Source organism: Tachysurus fulvidraco, chromosome 19, assembly GCF_022655615.1.
Source record: "Tachysurus fulvidraco isolate hzauxx_2018 chromosome 19, HZAU_PFXX_2.0, whole genome shotgun sequence".
Classification (NCBI taxonomy): domain Eukaryota; kingdom Metazoa; phylum Chordata; class Actinopteri; order Siluriformes; family Bagridae; genus Tachysurus; species Tachysurus fulvidraco.
Window position 1 is genome coordinate 1,597,049 of NC_062536.1, and position 17,919 is coordinate 1,614,967.

General features: G+C 37.4%; 1 protein-coding gene and 1 pseudogene across 3 annotated transcripts in view; one reads left to right on the plus strand and one right to left on the minus strand.

Annotated features, from left to right (window-relative positions):
• Window positions 1–17,919, minus strand: part of LOC113663787 (NACHT, LRR and PYD domains-containing protein 12-like) — a 631,994-nt gene that overhangs the window by 431,562 nt on the left and 182,513 nt on the right. The window contains exons 6-11 of one of the 3 annotated variants that reach the window (XM_047803870.1): window positions 15,894–17,678; window positions 13,557–13,751; window positions 12,344–12,517; window positions 9,590–9,763; window positions 7,874–8,047; window positions 7,023–7,230 (exon numbers count right to left, since the gene is read on the minus strand). The exons of 1 other annotated variant lie outside the window; for it this stretch is intronic. In XM_047803870.1, coding sequence (XP_047659826.1) covers window positions 7,224–7,230; window positions 7,874–8,047; window positions 9,590–9,763; window positions 12,344–12,517; window positions 13,557–13,751; window positions 15,894–17,678 — 2,509 coding nt within the window. In that variant the 3' untranslated portion in view covers window positions 7,023–7,223. Of the gene's footprint in view, window positions 1–7,022; window positions 7,231–7,873; window positions 8,048–9,589; window positions 9,764–12,343; window positions 12,518–13,556; window positions 13,752–15,893; window positions 17,679–17,919 lie in introns of those variants that run through there. One more of the 3 variants, XM_047803869.1, reaches the window with a different exon arrangement.
• The window catches only part of LOC113663806, a 589,387-nt pseudogene that overhangs the window by 336,232 nt on the left and 235,236 nt on the right, over window positions 1–17,919 (plus strand).

Below are 17,919 nucleotides of genomic sequence, written 5' to 3' on the forward strand. Positions count from 1 at the left end.
ATCTTTCTCCAGACACCCCTCATACTTTTCATCATGAAGCCATACATTTTTTAAATCTGCATTTCCCTGGCATTGCTACATAACATTAGCATACACTGTAAAAAATGATTGTGTTTTAGTCAGGTGAACAAGTAAAATCATGTCCTGTCAACTTGCAGTGCCTCACTACACAATTGGATGAGTTCTAACAACCTCGACTTGATGGGAAATGGAAAACTTTAAATAACAAGTTCATATAACAACAAATCATAGTTCCATCAATTTTCTGTGTAATGCGCATGTGCTAGAAACTCTACGTCTTTATGACGTACTATTTTAACGAAGTTGAGACAGATGCGCCATCCGCCATTTTCTGCACTGGAAGTTGCTGATCATGCCAGAAAAGATGAAGGAGCCCGCGATTACAGATGGACTTTATTCACTGCAAATAATGAAATGAGTAAGTACACATTCTTTAATGTTAATTTAGACTTGTTTCATTAGCGCTGACCGTCCGCGTTTTGATTTTATTCAATCACATGTTGCAAACTTCATTAATACTGAATACAGTTCACTGAATTGAGACCTGCTGTGCTGAGCATGGTCTAGTTTAAGCTTTATGAGCTTAATCCTCATCTCTGTAAAAAGGTAATGGAGACTAGTTCACTTTAAAATACTATAAGAATAAAATCTGTTTGCCCATTAGAACACTATGGGTGCTTTTCCAAGATAATGATGATATTATTATTTAACTGAAGTTATTACTACAAATTAGTTTTTTTAAATGTCTTTAATTGTATTTTCATGGGACGATAGAAACAACTTCGTTACTTGAGGAGGTAAAAGAACTGGTGAACCGGTTTTTTGAATCGGTTCATTGAAACGAACTGTCCGAAAGAACTGGTTAGAACCAGTTTAGTAACCGGCCATTACTAAAATTTTGCTTGCTAGAGCGAGCTGCAGTCGAGATGTGAGCAGAAAGAGAAGTCGTCTGACTATAGTAAGTTAATGTTGATAAACAGATAAAACAATACATACAAGTGAATTTTTACTGTGTTCTTTATCAGATGTTGTAGCGGCAACCTATAACCGGTGATAGGCGAAGTAGCAGGAAGAAGCATTGCTGACGCGTTCCACTTGTTCCTTGATCACATTTATTGACATACATGTTGTACAGACTGATGAAAACACTAACTCAAACAAAAAAGCATAATTGATGCAAAACACTAAAGACACAATTGTTGACTAATTATGTTGAAAGAACCGGATTTAATTCTGTTAGCAGAAGTATATGATCCCAGTTTTGCATTTTGATACACTTTTACTCTAGCCATTGACTCAGCCAGCTTGGTTTCCAACTTCAGTTTCTCTCTTATTTTCCTCAGTTGTTCTTCTTGCTCCTCCAATGTATGTTTCCTGTGTAACATTTGTTGAGCAGCCAATAATGCAGCCAATTCTGCTTCAGCCTTAAGAGGTGCAGATGACACAGAAGAGTGGCTGGATCGAGATCCATGGGACATTACTCCAGAAGAGCCTTTTTTGCTTGTATTTGAAACACTGTCATTTGGTTGAACATCGTCATTACAATCACCAGACTCAGATTGTACAGGCTTGTCATTTGTGCTACAATGACTGGTTCATGAGTGTTATAAGCTTCCACACAGTGTTTTGGTTTCTTAGCTTCAAAGAGCCATAATTCCATATCCTCCAAAAAACCCTGATAACGGGTACAAATAACATCAAACCATTAATTTTGTTTACTTTGTTCATCTGGAGGTACAACAGACAGTAAACATTTATGTGACACAATTGCATCAGACATAATCAGTTGCATGTTTTCAAACATTGTGCTTACTTGAGATGCATTGTCATCACATTTCGTCAATTCCTTCTTGGATCCAATCATACTCTTCACTTTATTCACTTTAGTTTTCCGATCCTTTTGTAGCGAATCAGTTTTTGCTGCCAAGGCCTTAGCCATGAGTTTATGCTCTCATTTGCCACTATCAGCTTGCTCACCGCATGGCTCGCCGCCAACAGCGTCTTGCTTGCCGATATCCGCGTTTTGCTCCATATCTTAGAGTTCATTAACACAACAAAGGTGTGAACTCAATTCCAAACAGCACAGCGTCTTCCACAGCAGCAGAAAACACAGCTCACAATAATTGAAATCGCCTTAATTCAAACACAGGTGAGCAGAGGAAGCCATTTCCAATTGCATCCACACTCCCAAGCTTTTCTGTTGACTTGAATGTAGCGGCAACCTATAACCTCTGAGAGGGAAAGTAGCAGGAAGAAGCATTGTTGACGCGTTCCACTTGTTCCTTGATCACATTTATTGAATGCACTTGAACCCCAATGAAGCACCAGGACCCAGAAATGCATTCCAAAACAGATACAAAATAAAAGTCAAGCATATAGTGCACTTACAGATGTCATTATCGTTTTTCAACGATATTATCAAAGAAACACCGAATGATCAGTAATATTCGAAGCACCGCCGATACTCCATATTTCTGTTTAATGAGAAATTTGCATTTTTATTTTATCGTTTAAGAAACATACATCTGAGCACAACTTAATAATCGCATCATTAAACTTTTGTCATTTGTGTTATCTATGAAACCCTGAAGAATCATGAAATTTAGAAACATTTTCACCTAATAAAAGCTATATTTACAGCGTTGCTTCATTTCATATTGCCAGCAATATCATCACTATAATATTCAATGTATCACCCAGTCATAGAAATAGTGTTTATATTATTTTCCTCATTGTATTTGGTAAGTACTGTAAGATGTTCAGTGAATATTTCTGTGTTTAAAGTGTATGTATACTTTGATGGAGTTTGACTACTGTTTTTTATTTTTTTATTTTGCAGGATCAGTGCAGTGCAAGTAGAGTGGAAGCTCAACTCCATATCAATGAGGTGGTGTTGCAAGATTTGTAGATTTTCCTCACCCAACCAGCATGCCCTAATCACACATTACAAGCTGAGACACTGCCATCAGGCATGTCACTGTCCACTCCCATGCGTCTACGTATAAAGATTGTGTATGCACATTTAGGAGTGAACTGTCTCTGAAGAAGCATTTAGCTTGCAACCATAGTCAGTGTGTTCAAGCCTCCTCAAAATTGCTTAAAGCACTGTGTAACTTTTCAGAGGCTTGCAGTCTTATACAGTATTTTGCACATCTTAAAACACACATTAAAAAGAAAGAGCCAGCGAGGTGCCCCTTTCAAGACTTTCCGTGCTCATAAAAGTAGGCATCATCGCGACAGCACTCTTAAAGATTTTCGAACAGACTTGTATCAAACTTGCATTTCTGGTAATTCAAACCCTGAAAGTGCAGAGTCTGAAACCCATTCATTCAGCCTGGATTGCTCAACAGTAGATAGTGAAATAGATGTTAAAGACTTACAGGATTTGATTAAACACAAAGTAGCATCACTGTTACTTCTCATGCAAACAACTCTACATGTCTCCACCACACAGGAAATTGTAAATGAGCTTTGCAGTGTTTAATCAATTGTACAGTACAAGAGTTCACTCCAAGAATAATTGAAAGTGTATTGGTTAAGCACAATTGTGTATTAACCAATGAATTGACTGCTGCCTTTGCTGAGATAGTCGAAAAAAATGTAAATGAGTAAATGACAATTATCTTTGGTAACCTATCCTTTAATATCTTTAAATTATTGTTATATCCCCAATGAATTTAAGGCATGGATACTCAATCCTGCTCCTGGGGAGCCAAGATCCTGATCAGCTTCAACCCCAATTAAACACACCAAATCTGCTAATTAAGGTGTTCAGGATCACTTTAAACTTCCAGGCAGATGTGTTGAACCAGGTTGGAGTTAAACTCTACAATACATTTTTTTCTCTCCAGGAGCAGGATTAGACACCCCTGAATTAAGTAACATGAGTGTGTTACATCCACTATTAAATCTTATTTTGGTGAACAGAAAGTTAACAAACAACTGTTGTTTCACACATCATTGTCAATTTATTTACAATAAAAGTATACAAGTGTAAATGTGCAAATTTGAAAAAAAAAAAAGTTTTCATTTTTTCAAAAGCATCGAAGAACGAGGGAGGGGGAGAAATGATAAAGAAAAATGGGATTGAAAGAATAAAGCTGGTACTTTAACCATTTTATTTTACAGGCAACAAACCAAAAGATGAGGACAGCAGCATTGCTAGGTCTGCCATGGTACATGCGAGAGACTCCTTCAAAATTCATGAAGATATGCGAGGTCAACTAAAACATGTAAGGCAAAACCAGGGGAAATTGAACATTAGATCTCTCAATTTGAAGGGGACTGGGACTATAATCGTGTAATTGCTTTTAAGTAATAATACCTTGTTTTGTTTACATTCTATAAAGCCCAGTGACCGTGAAGAGGATGTGATCAATGGCGTGGTGATTGGAATTCTTGTGGTTGTGGAAAATGTGATGAACCTCTCCCAGCATTCTACAATGATGTTGCCCTGGTGATTGAGGAAGAAGTGGTAATGCTTAATGCTTTTCTGAACCTGATGGGCCTGGTGTACGCATTAAATCTTGACTATCCAAAGGAACTAAAATTCACTTTTGAAGTGATACAGCGGCTGTTTATTGGAGTTGGATCAGACTCTTGCACCACAAGAGTTCACTCTTTGAACACCAAGTTGCTGTGATAAGACAGAAAACAAACAAAACCTTTTTTCCATTTTGCTACTTTATTCCTTGTGCTGGTTTAAATTTTAAGAGCACTGTTGTTTTTAGATCTCATTGTTTTAAGTGGGAAAATGGTATTCTTGAAATCTTTTTAAACTGACGGTTTTCTTGTTAGCTTGTACTGCTTCCTCTTTCCTTGTTTTTTTTTTTTCTATGATTGGGAATTGAAGACAGATTTTGAACAGTTTAATGTAAAGTTTAACACAGCTTATTGTGAATTATTCAAGTACACTTGTTCTTGCAATGAATATATGATGAAAAGGAGAGTTATTTGTACTATTTTGGCTCTAAGATGGGTTTGTGCATACAGAAGTTTGCGCCTGTTTGTGTGAGCTGTGTATATGTGAAGGTTTTTCTTGTCTAGTGTTTTTATATCTTTGAAAGAATTCTTCAGGTCTGTGTTTTTGGATGCAATGTATCTGTTTAAAAAATAAATGCTGAGTTTGTATTTTGCAGTTGTGTTGATTTCATTAAAAAATCTGGTTAGATATCCAGAACTACTTGTCAAACCAATGAAGTCCAGTAAACTCAGTTATGTTGAGGAAAAATTACTATTTTATGTCAATTAGACTAGATCTATTGTTGTGAAAACATAAAAATTGTGTTTTACCAATAGTTTTTTTAGTTGACTTAACTAAAGATTTTAAATGCTCATTAATTGATTCGGTAGGTTGGCTCAATAATTTCAGCAAATGAATAAAAGTTGAGTGAACTTGCATCTTTAATAAATAGGTTACAGTTAGTCCAAAATGCAGCTGCCAGAGTTCTCACTAGGACAAGAAAGTATGACCATATAACCCCAATGTTATCATCTCTACACTGGCTACCTGTTAAGTATAGAATTGACTACAAACTGCTGCTACTTACGTACAAGGCTCTTAATGGTTTAGCTCCCATGTATCTAACTAGTCTTCTAACACGTTACAATCCTTCACGCTCTCTGTGATCACAAAACTCAGGACTTCTGCTAGTTCCCAGAATATCTAAGTCTACTAAAGGTGGTAGAGCATTTTCTTATTTAGCTCCCAAACTTTGGAATAGTCTTCCTGATAGTGTTCGGGGCTCAGACACACTTTCCCAGTTTAAATGTAGATTAAAAACTCATCTCTTTAGTCAGGCGTACACATAATACATCCCATAATATCATGCACCAGTACATCAGACCAGCACATTTTTATGAACAGCAGATATGTTAATCCCTTTCCACTGCTTCTCTCTTTGTACCCATCCCGAGGCATCCAGACACTGTACCAGCTCCCAACGTCCTCTGTGGGACGAAGCCTTTGGACGTCCACTGAGCCGAGGCCGACTTTAAGAATCCTGAGACATCTCCAGTTAGACTCTGTGGTACTCAGGAGATCAGAAGTCCTTGAACCTCACACCAATACCACATTTAACTGACTGTATATTACAATCACACCCCCAGTGTCACCCATATGAGGATGGGTTCCCCCTTGAGTCCGGTTCCTCTCAAGGTTTCTTCCTTTACCAATTTAAGGGAGTTTTTCCTTGCCACTGCTGCCTGAGTCATCTCAAACTTGCTCATAGGGGAATAAATACATACACACTGTGAACTATATACATCTAATAATAATCTAGAATTTTTATTCTGTTAATTCTTATTTCTTTTATTATTCATTAATTCCTTTATCATTAATTATGTTTACCTTCTGCTCTGTGTTTATGTTCTGTAAAGCTGCTTTGAGACAATGTCTATTGTAAAAAGCGCTATACAAATAAACTTGAATTGAATTGAATTGAATTGAACTTGACACCTAATGGATGCTCAACTTAACTGAGTCAATGCAACAAGATGACTTGACTAAGTCAAGTTGTGTCAATTTTTTACAGTGTACTTACGCTAGCTGAAACTGCGATACCCCACGCAGAGAACATCACGAAATGGATCGTGCGAACCTTAACTATTGTAATTTAACCAATATTATCAACTATATTCAAATATACTGTACAGAGATTGTTAAACAATTTTTCCATGGCTGTTCCAAAACTCTCTGGGTTGATTTATTTTTTCAAAACTTATACAGGTCTGGAAATTGTCATTTTAAAAATCCATGACTTTTCCTTTTCCTGGTTTTTCATGACCGTACGAACCCTGAATAAAATTTTAGTTATGTATCCAGTAATATAGTTATTAGTATAAATGTGTAAAAAGTGTAAATTATATCACAATAATAAACAAATAATAAATCACACAAACAGTAAAATGAACAGGGTTCAGCTCGAGTTCCTGTGGGTTTTCACCTCCTGTTACAAATAATCCCTCAGGTTTTTATGGGATTGAGGTCCAGGGAATTTTACCCAGGGATCAGAGGTCATTATAAACTCAGTGTAGAATTGTGTTTAGTCTGATTCACTGTACACGATGAACACACACTTCTCACGTCTCTGTGTGTGTTTAATGTGTTAGAACTAAATGAGTGATGTGTTAATAAACATGTTCTCTATTCTCCATCATGGTAATGCAGGAACACTGGAGTCTTCATCACACACAGATATTCATTAGAGCCTGAATATGAAAGAAAAAGATGTGAATTAATCAGCACAAAGTGGACTGTGGTACTTCATGACCAACAGCATGTAATCATCTCTGCTCCAACAGAAACATCATCATCTCCTGTTTATAATGAATCATTCAACATTTCTTCATTCTTACTAACATCTGTGTTCTAACATTTAACTAGAACAAATGAGAACTTCCACAAGTTCTAACAGGATAATGAGCAGATCTTTACCCATCACATCACTGCTCTTATCCAATCACAGGAGCTTTTTTATATAACAAACACTACTGTGTCATTTAGATCTTGTTCTACATTTATATTTAAGTGCAGACTTTAAGAACAAACTCAGGTGAATTTTACAGGAATGACAGAAGACACAATGTTCATTAACAATCACTCTCATCAACTCATTGGTGACTTTTTGTAGACTGTCTGAATCCCTGTTTTCTGCCTTCACATGAATTTTACATCAACACACTTTACTGAACACAAAACAGCATTAAAGAGAATCGTTAGAAAAATTCTGATTAAATAGAATATAGTGACATTTTCTAACCTGATAATCTGAAAGTTATTGAAGAGAAATGTGATGTGTATCAACGTGTAATGATAATGAGGGTAAACTTTTATTAACAGGTCATTACTCACTCCACTGTCTGTAGTTTGTAATGTTCATCATCCTTAAGATCAGACAGCAGCTTCTTTACTGAGTCTCCTAGATTATTCCAGGACAGATTCAGTTGTCTCAGGTGTGAGGGGTTTGATCTCAGAGCTGAAGTCAGAGCAGCACAGCCTTCATCTGAGACACCACACATATACAACCTGTATAGAGACACAATGACACACTCTTCACTGGTTGTACACAGGGACGTTTCTAGTGTTTAATCACTTTGATCTATTTTTGTATTTTTTTTGCAAAAACAGCAACAACAGGAAAAACAAAACAGGAAGTCGTCATTCATCTAAATCCACATTCACATACTACTCATTAACACAGTGATAAGTGTTAGTCTGGTAGTTACATCTCCTCAGTCCTCAGATACAATGTGGGATTATTAATTATCATCTGACTGCAAGTCCACATCTCTACTGAGAAAAATGAAAAAAGGAGCACAGTGGGGGGGTGGGCACAATGATGGGCATAGCTTGTGGTGGGCGGGGCTTATCAAGGGCGTGGCTTATGACTGAAGGGTACAGGATATTTTCACTTCAGCTAACATAACAATCAGTCTTCATGTTTTAAATCATGATGTAAATATTAATGTGTGATGAAGACGAAGCCTATTTTCAGACATATCTACTGTAATCTACATCATCAGACACTGATTTATCAGGAACATTTTACTGGGGCTCGAGTATCGACCCTGACTGTAGACAGTGTGTATTATTGTGGACTGAGTAACACACACTTTACAGTCTTTCCGCTGATTAACGTTATAGATAAACGCCCCCAGCTCTGACTGCGCGTGCACGCTGCGCGTACCTGTGCTTCTCCGTACAGCGTGTGGAGCGTAATACAATCCAGGAGCAGTGATACACCAAACCTCCCTTATTACAGTCACACACATTTCTTCTGATTTTATTTTGTAGTAACGAGTAACGAAGACGCTTAGTGGGAATATAACGGAGTAAAAGTTTACATGTTATCTCGGAAATGTAGTGGAGTAAAAGTGAAAGTTGACATAAATTTAAATAGCGAAATAAAGTACAGATACGTGACATTTCTACTTAAGTACAGCAACATTTGTACTCTGTTACATTACAACACTGCATAGTTCATATATTGCAGTATTTAACACATCTTAACTTTATTAAAACACTCACATTGTTCTGCCACTGATCCATATTCACATTTATTTTTACACTCCATTACACTTATTCTTACATTTCTATTTGTTACATCTATTCTATTTTTATTCTATTTTCTTTTTTATTATTCTATTTTATTTTATGTTTAAATCACAGACAGATTAGAAACACGTCACTACGTGTCGTACTGTGTATGGTTGTGTATGTGAGAAATAAAATATTAATGTAAATGTTTTCTGTAACTTTTCTCTGTTTCACATCTCAACAAAATCTCTGTTTTAATCCGAGTTCACATGAACAGATCTTTCTTGAGAAGATCAGACTGTCAGTAATCAGACCTAAAACAGGGTCAGACTCTAATTAGTTTTTGGAGAAGTTGTTAGTTCATTGGTGTATTTTTTAACCCCAGACAGTGAAAGTGTAAATGGTTTATTCAGTATTGACAAGAACAACTGTGACTGTGTTTTATTTATACACAATGTGTTTATCTATTATTACGACCTGGATGAAGATTAGACCATGATTTATTATTAATGTTTTAATATATGATCTTACCAAAGTGTCTCCAGTTTACAGTGAGGATTCTCCAGTACAGCAGAGAGACTCTTCACTCCTGAGTCTCCTAGTTTATTATAGGACAGATTCAGGTATCTCAGGTGTGAGGGGTTTGATCTCAGAGCTGAAGTCAGAGCAGCACAGCCTTCATCTGAGACACCACAGCCACACAACCTGTATAGAGACACAATGACACACTCTTCACTGGTTGTACACAGGGACGTTTATAGTGTTTAATCACTTTCATCTATGTTTATTATTATTATTATTATTATTATTATTTGTTTGTTTGTTTATTTATTTATTTGTTTGTTTGTTTTTGCAAAAACACCAACAAATCCAGATCATTTTATTATTTCAGTTTTACATTTTATTTCACTGTAAAGATCTTTACTACAATTACACATGTAAACTTTTTTAGCTAAACAACCTTAAATCCACAACTAGTATTTTTGTAAGAAAACTAACTAACTAGTCGTCTAAATGAATAAATCACTTCAAAAAGCTTTCACTGATGACTAAATCACATCCAGTTTTAGAAGAGTTTAGAAATGAGAAGAGAAAAGAAAAGCTTCTTTTAGCAGTTAACAATTTAACATTATTGATCAAATCTGTGGCAAATAAATCAGATGTGTAAAACAGGAAGTCGTCATTCATCTAAATCCACATTCACATACTACTCATTAACACAGTGATAAGTGTTAGTCTGGTAGTTACATCTCCTCAGTCCTCAGATACAATGTGGGATTATTAATTATCATCTGACTGCAAGTCCACATTTCTACTGAGAAAAGTGAAAATAGGAGCACAGTGAGGGGGCGGGGCACAGTGAGGGGTGGGGCACAATGGGGGCGGGGCACAGTGAGGGTGTGGGGCACAATATGGGGGGCACAGTGAGGGGGTGGGGCACAGTGATGGGCTTGGTTTATGATGGGCGTGGCTTATGACTAAAAGGTACAGGATATTTTCACTTCAGCTAACATTACAATCAGTCTTCATGTTTTAAATCATGATGTAAATATTAATGTGTGATGAAGACGAAGCCTATTTTCAGACATATCTACTGTAATCTACATCATCAGACACTGATTTATCAGGAACATTTTACTGGGGCTCGAGTGTCGACCCTGACTGTAGACAGTGTGTATTATTGTGGACTGAGTAACACACACTTTACAGACCAGGACAACACATAAGACTAGAACTTGGACTTTTTCTGAACTATCATACACAACACTGATACATCAGACAGATTTTATTTTACACAGAACATATTTCATATATTGCAGTATTTAACACATCTGAACTTTATTAAAACACTCACATTGTTCTGCCACTGATCCATATTTAGGGCCCGAGCACCGATGGTGCGGAGCCTTAGTGTTTTTGCTCGGGTTTATTTATTTATTTTTTTTTTCAGTCACAAAGGTGGATTTTTTCACAATGGCATGCAATGAACTTTTAAATGCTCCTCCTAGAGGATTCATGCGATTGAATATAATGCGAAATTGCGAAGGGATTTTTGATATCTCAAACACTGTTGCCATGGCATCTTGTCAAAGTTTACTTTTATTTCAGACATATTTAAGGCTTTTGGCGTGCTTAGATTAGCTTGAAATTTGACACAAACATCACATTTGTCGGCTGTTAAGTGTGGACAAAAAGGTCAGACAAAGGTGTGTCTCTTAAGTGGCTCGCTAGCGCCCCCGTTTGTCTAAAATATGGGGTTTCATTTACCTACAGTCCCCAAATGGGTCAGTAACAACATAAAATAGTCCACTGATATTTACCCACTTCATGCACTTGCATTGTTTTCTGGGAGGCACCGTATAGCGATAAAAAAACGTGCGAGGGCCGCCATCGCTGCTTGCAGATATTCATTCATTCATTTCCTACCGCTTATCCGAACTTCTCAGGTCACGGGGAGCCTGTGCCTATCTCAGGCGTCATCGGGCATCGAGGCAGGATACACCCTGGACGGAGAGCCAACCCATCACAGGGCACACACACACTCTCATTCACACAGACAATTTTCCAGAGATGCCAATCAACCTACCATACATGTCTTTGGACCGGGGGAGGAAACCGAGTACCCGGAGGAAACCCCCAAGGCACGGGGAGAACATGCAAACTCTACACACACAACGCGGAGGTGGGAATCGAACCCCCGACCCTGGAGGTGTGAGGCGAACATGCTAACCACTAAGCCACCGTGATCCCATTGCTTGCAGCTATATTCACATTTATTTTTACACTCCATTACACTTATTCTTACATTTCTATTTGTTACATCTATTCTATTTTTATTCTATTTTCTTTTTTACTATTCTATTTTATTTGATGATTAAATCACAGACAGATTAGAAACATGTCACTACGTGTCGTACTGTGTATGGTTGTGTATGTGAGAAATAAAATATTAATGTAAATGTTTTCTGTAACTTTTCTCTGATTCACATCTCAACAAAATCTCTGTTTTAATCCGAGTTCACATGAACAGATCTTTCTTGAGAAGATCAGACTGTCAGTAATCAGACCTAAAACAGGGTCAGACTCTAATTAGTTTTTGGAGAAGTTGTTAGTTCATTGGTGTATTTTTTAACCCCAGACAGTGAAAGTGTAAATGGTTTATTCAGTATTGACAAGAACAACTGTGACTGTGTTTTATTTATACACAATGTGTTTATCTATTATTACGACCTGGATGAAGATTAGACCATGATTTATTATTAATGTTTTAATATATGATCTTACCTCTGTGTCTCCAGTTCACAGTGAGGATTCTCCAGTACAGCAGAGAGATTCTTCACTCCTGAGTCTCCTAGTTTATTATAGGACAGATCCCGGTATCTCAGGTGTGAGGGGTTTGATCTCAGAGCTGAAGTCAGAGCAGCACAGACTTCATCTGAGACATCACAATCACACAACCTGTAGAGAGACACAATGACACACTCTTCATCAACATATGTTTATTATATAAAGTATAATTAACACTGAACAAAACATTCCTGTCAGATAGTGAACAGTAGGTGGTCCTGGGTAAAACAGGGTGGGCACAGGGTTGAGAAGAACCTCAACATCAGCTGTCACTCAAAATAACTTACGTGACTGTAAAAAGAGGACAATGAGCTGAAAGAGATCTGTTCTTGAATTATTGATATTAAGTTCATTTGAGCTACAAAAGTTTTGCTTTTTAATTTTTAGATAAATAAAAATAAATAATAAATTGAATAAATGCATTGAGTGTTTTAATAGGAGTTAAAATGACTTTGTGTTGGTGTTGCCCCATGTACTCCTAAACCAACTGCAGTTCTGTTCTTCAGCTCTCAGATGAGTCCAATCTCCACTCTGACACTGTTCTCCAGTGTAAACACAAACTGGAACACATTTCATCTTATTATATCCTCTGATTACAGTGTAGGAGTTTCAGGGGTAAAGACACAGTGTGGTGTCTGTTTCAGAGAAGATAAAGTCTTTATTAAACTAGTCTGTTACACGACTAAACACCACACAGAAATGTTACTGAGCAATGTCACTCAATGAAGCTTCTTAAAGCAGCAGCTCCTAGTGAGTGACAACTGGGGTTTATTAATAACTCTAACATTATAACAGAGTTTATGTAGGTGGGCCAGGACTCCACATGGGTGGGACCAGGACCCTGGAGCTTCACCTGTTATATTATATTATTATATTATTTACAATTATTGATATTAATTTTTTATTGAGTTGCAAAAGTTTTGCCGGCTTTAAAAATAATTAATCTTTTTAATTTTTAGATTTTTTCTCTTATTTACTCTTTTATTTATTTATTTAATTCCTAAGTGATTCTGTAGAAAACTCATCACTTAATGACTAATCTATTTGTTCTGAATGTTGTAGTGTTACAGAACATTTCAGGTGAAAAACAACACTGTATATAACTGCTGCTTTTAGTGAGTTATTGTGAGTCACAGAGAGATGATCTTACCTCAGTGTCTCCACTTTACAGTGAGGATTCTCCAGTACAGCAGAGAGAGTCTTCACTTCTGAGTCTCCGAGATTATTATAAGACAGATTCAGTGTTTTCACAGTCAGATGAAGTTCTCTCAGTTTGGAGGTTTCTGATCTGAGTGCTGAGACCAGAGATGACCAACTTTTTACTCCAAGTGAATCACAGCTGATACTAAAGGAAATAAAATAAAACATAATGAACTCACACAAATGATCAAACACGTCCTCAAAGCTTTCACTGAACCTTCTCATTTTTATAAATACTGAAAGTACAAACACCAGTTAGACAATATGGTTAAAGTGACACTGCAGTCCACATCTACATCTAAAATGGGTAAAGTTAGTGTTTAACTACAGCTAACTAACTAGTATCTAGAGTAATCTATTAATAAACATGGTATTAGCTTCCACTGTTACACTGATGACACACAGCTATATGTTTCAGCTCAGTCAGATGTGAGACACCAGTTTAATAAGACTGAAGATTGTGTGAAGGACATTAGACAGTGGACACTTACTAACTTCCTCCTGTTTAACTCAGACACACAGAAGATCTTGTACCAGGACCACAGACAGTCAGAAGTAAGCTTTCTGATTACAGAGTAACTCTGGATGGTCTTTCTATTACATCATGTGCAGCAGTAAAAGACCTCGGTGTGATTATTGATACCGGTCTCTCAGCTGAAGCTCACATAAATAATGTACTATAATACTGTAGAGAATTCTGTTTAGGAATCAGACTGACATTAGCTAAAATCTTATCATGTAGTGTTATAGATTAGCATTAAAGGGAGCACTTTTCAGCTAAATGAACACTTTCTAATCAGACATGAACGTTATCACACAGGTTCATGCTAAACTTAGTGACAATAATCTATTAGAATCCTTTCAGTCTGGGTTCTGTACTAAACACAGTATGGAAGCTGCTTTAGTGAAGGTCACTAATGATCTCCTGATGGCTGCTGATGCTGAACTCTTAACTATTCTTGTCCTGTTAGATTTGAGTGCAGCCTTTAATACAGTTTCACACATTAAAATAATGTGGTTTATAAAAATTTTTTATATATTTTATTTGTCCACAAAACGTGACTCTGCTCTTCCACACTCCTGTCTCAACAATTGATGCTTAAATGAAATAAACCCTTGGTTTCCTCCAACTTTCTCAAAAGTTCTCCTTATAGGTTCAAAATCTACCCTGTCCAAGTCCAACAGTCTCTCACTTCATATTGATGCTTGCTCCTGCCTCTAGAGTCTTCCTTCTCTGTCTCTAGTTATGTCGCTTTGTAGAAGCCAACATTCTGTTTTCCTATTTAAGCTTAGACAAAAATTTATCAGGGCTTTCGAGCCACATGCACCAAATTCGTATATGTCGTAGACCCTGGTCTGAAGTTTGTTGCTATTACTTTTCTAAGCGATCCAAGTACCGGTACTTCCGGTACCGGGTCTCAAAATGGCCTTTTTCCCCATAGACTCCCATTATAAAGTATGGAGGTTTATAACTCGGTGTGATACTCTGAACAAAGTTTTAAATTGGTTTACCGACTGGCCTTCCGGTTGTGCCGCAGCCCCGCCCCCAAAATATGCAAAATCCAAAAACTTTTTACAACATGGACATGTGACATAACACTCAGAACAATCAGGGGAACTGCCTCGTGGGTATTCTGATGATGTCACATACTCGTCTCCACTTGCCTCCAAATGTTTTGGCACCCTAGCGCTCCACTAGATTTCATCTAGTTTTATGTCCACTTGCCTCCAAAAAGCACCAGCCTTTGTGAATACTTACCTCGTCAAAGCCAACAAGTTTGTTGCGACCAAGTTTACAAATCTAATTATTATTATTATTATTATTATTATTATTATTATTAAACTTCTCTGCAAAGTCAGCTTTCTATAAAAGACCATCTCCACCTCACAAATAAAACTTAATAATGAATAAAATCATTTTGGGGATTAGAATTTGTCATTACTGCAGTAAACATGTTCTTTATGTCTGGTACACAGGTGTGTTTAATATACATCAAACATCCAACATAAAACCTGCATTAACTTCATCATTATTAAGATATTAAGATAAATCATAACTACAAAACATCAAACTCCCTCAAATGTAATCACCTGCTTCTACATGTTTAATAGCTGCCCTTCAGTATCATTCATTTATTAATGCAGTTTTTATTCCCTAATTTATCTATTTACATGAACTCCACTCTGTATCACCTTCAGGTCAGAACATCCCAAAGTCCATATTAGAGTGTGTTCAGTTTCTCTCTAACACTGTAACAGTAGAACAGTTATATTCACATTTACTTACATTGCTTTACTGGATGCTTCAATCACAGGCATCATCTTCAGAACAACATCTTCTGTTATCTTATCTGTACTGGTATATTTACTCTGGTCAAACTCATCCAGCTCCTGTGCTGATGTCAGTAACACAAACACCAGAGCAGACCACTGTGAAGAAGAAAGTTCACTTTGTTTTCCAGATTTCAGGTAGTGTTGGATTTCCTCCACTAGAGAATCATCACCCAGTTCATTCAGACAGTGGAACAGATTGATGGATTTCTCTGTAGGAAGATATTTACTGATCTTCTTCTTAATGTACTGAACTGTTTCCTTTATGCTCTGGGAGCTACTTCCTGTCTGTGTTACTAAAACATGTAAGAGTTTCTGATTGGACTCCAGTGAGAGACCCAGAAGAAAGCGAAGGAAAAGATCCAGATGTCCAGTCTTACTTTTTAAAGTCTGATACACAGCACTCTTGTGTACATCTGAGATTGTATTTTTTTTCAACGAACGTTCAGAATTTTGATTCTGTTTAACCACATTTCTCTTCTCCTTCATGAAGGTCAGGTGCACATACAGAGCTGCGAGATGCTCCTGAATGCTCAGATGAACAAAGCAGTACACTTTACTGTGGTGAAGCCCAAACTCCTCTCTGAAGATCTGAGTACACACACCTGAGTACACTGCTGCTTCTGTCACATCAATACCACACTCTCTCAGGTCTTCATCATAGAAGATCAGGTTCCCTTTCTTCAGCTGCTGAAAAGCCAGTTGTCCCAGTTTAAGGAGCATTTCTTCATCACTCTCCTGCTTCTTTGAGTATTTTTCTCTGATGATGTTTGTCTGAATGATGAGGAAGTGTGTGTACATTTGAGTCAGAGTCTTGGGGATCTCTCCACTCTCTGCTTCACCCAACATTCTCTCTAGAACAGTGGCTGTAATCCAGCAGAAGACTGGGATGTGACACATGATGTAGAGGCTTCTTAATGACTTCAGGTGTGTGATGATGTTATTGGCCAGGCTCTGATCACTGATCCTCTTCCTGAAGTACTCCTCCTTCTGTGGGTCATTGAACCCTCGTACCTCTGTGACTCGATCCACACACTCAGAGGGGATTTGATCAGCTGCTGCAGGTCTGGAGGTGATCCAGATGAGAGCAGAGGGAAGCAGATTCCCTTTGATCAGGTTTATCAGCAGCACAGGCACTGATGCTGATTCAGTTACATCACACACTCTCACTGTGTTCTGGAAATCTAGAGGAAAACGACACTCGTCCAATCCGTCAAAAATGAACAGAACCTTTTCCAACCTGAACATTTCTGTTTCTTTTGTTTCCTTAAAAAACACATGAAGGAGCTCCATCAGACTCAGTTTCTGGTCCTTCATCAAGTTCAGCTCTCTGAAAGGAAGTGGAAATATGAGGTGGACGTCCTGATTTACTTTCCCTTCAGCCCAGTCCACAATGAACTTCTGCACAGAGACGGTTTTTCCGATGCCAGCGACTCCCTTTGTCAGCACAGTTCTGATGGGTTTGTCTTGTTCAGATAAAGGCTTAAAGATGTCATTGCATTTGATTGGTGTTTCCTCTGTTGTTCTTCTCCTGGATGCTGCCTCGATCTGCCTCACCTCATGTTCATTATTGACTTCTCCACTGTCTCCCTCTGTGATGTAGAGCTCTGTGTAGATCTCATTCAGGAGTGTTTGGGTTCCCAGGTTTATTATCACTCCATTCAAACACTGAAACTTCTTCATCAGATTTAATTTGAACTTTTTCTGGAATTCATTTCCACCAGCAGATTCTGGGTCGTACCTGTGATATGGAGAAGCAGGAAGACATGGGGTTCATTTATTAGACTTAATCATCTGTTTTCAGTAATCTAATCACTCTGTAGTATACAGAGTATTATTTGGACACTTAAGCCATATTTGAATGCCATCGTATGAATTTCACTGCATTACAAAACAACATGTCATTTGAAGAAAGAAACCACAAGAAAACATTCCAATCAAAACATTTCCCAAAAAAACAGACTGAGCGATATTGAAAAACA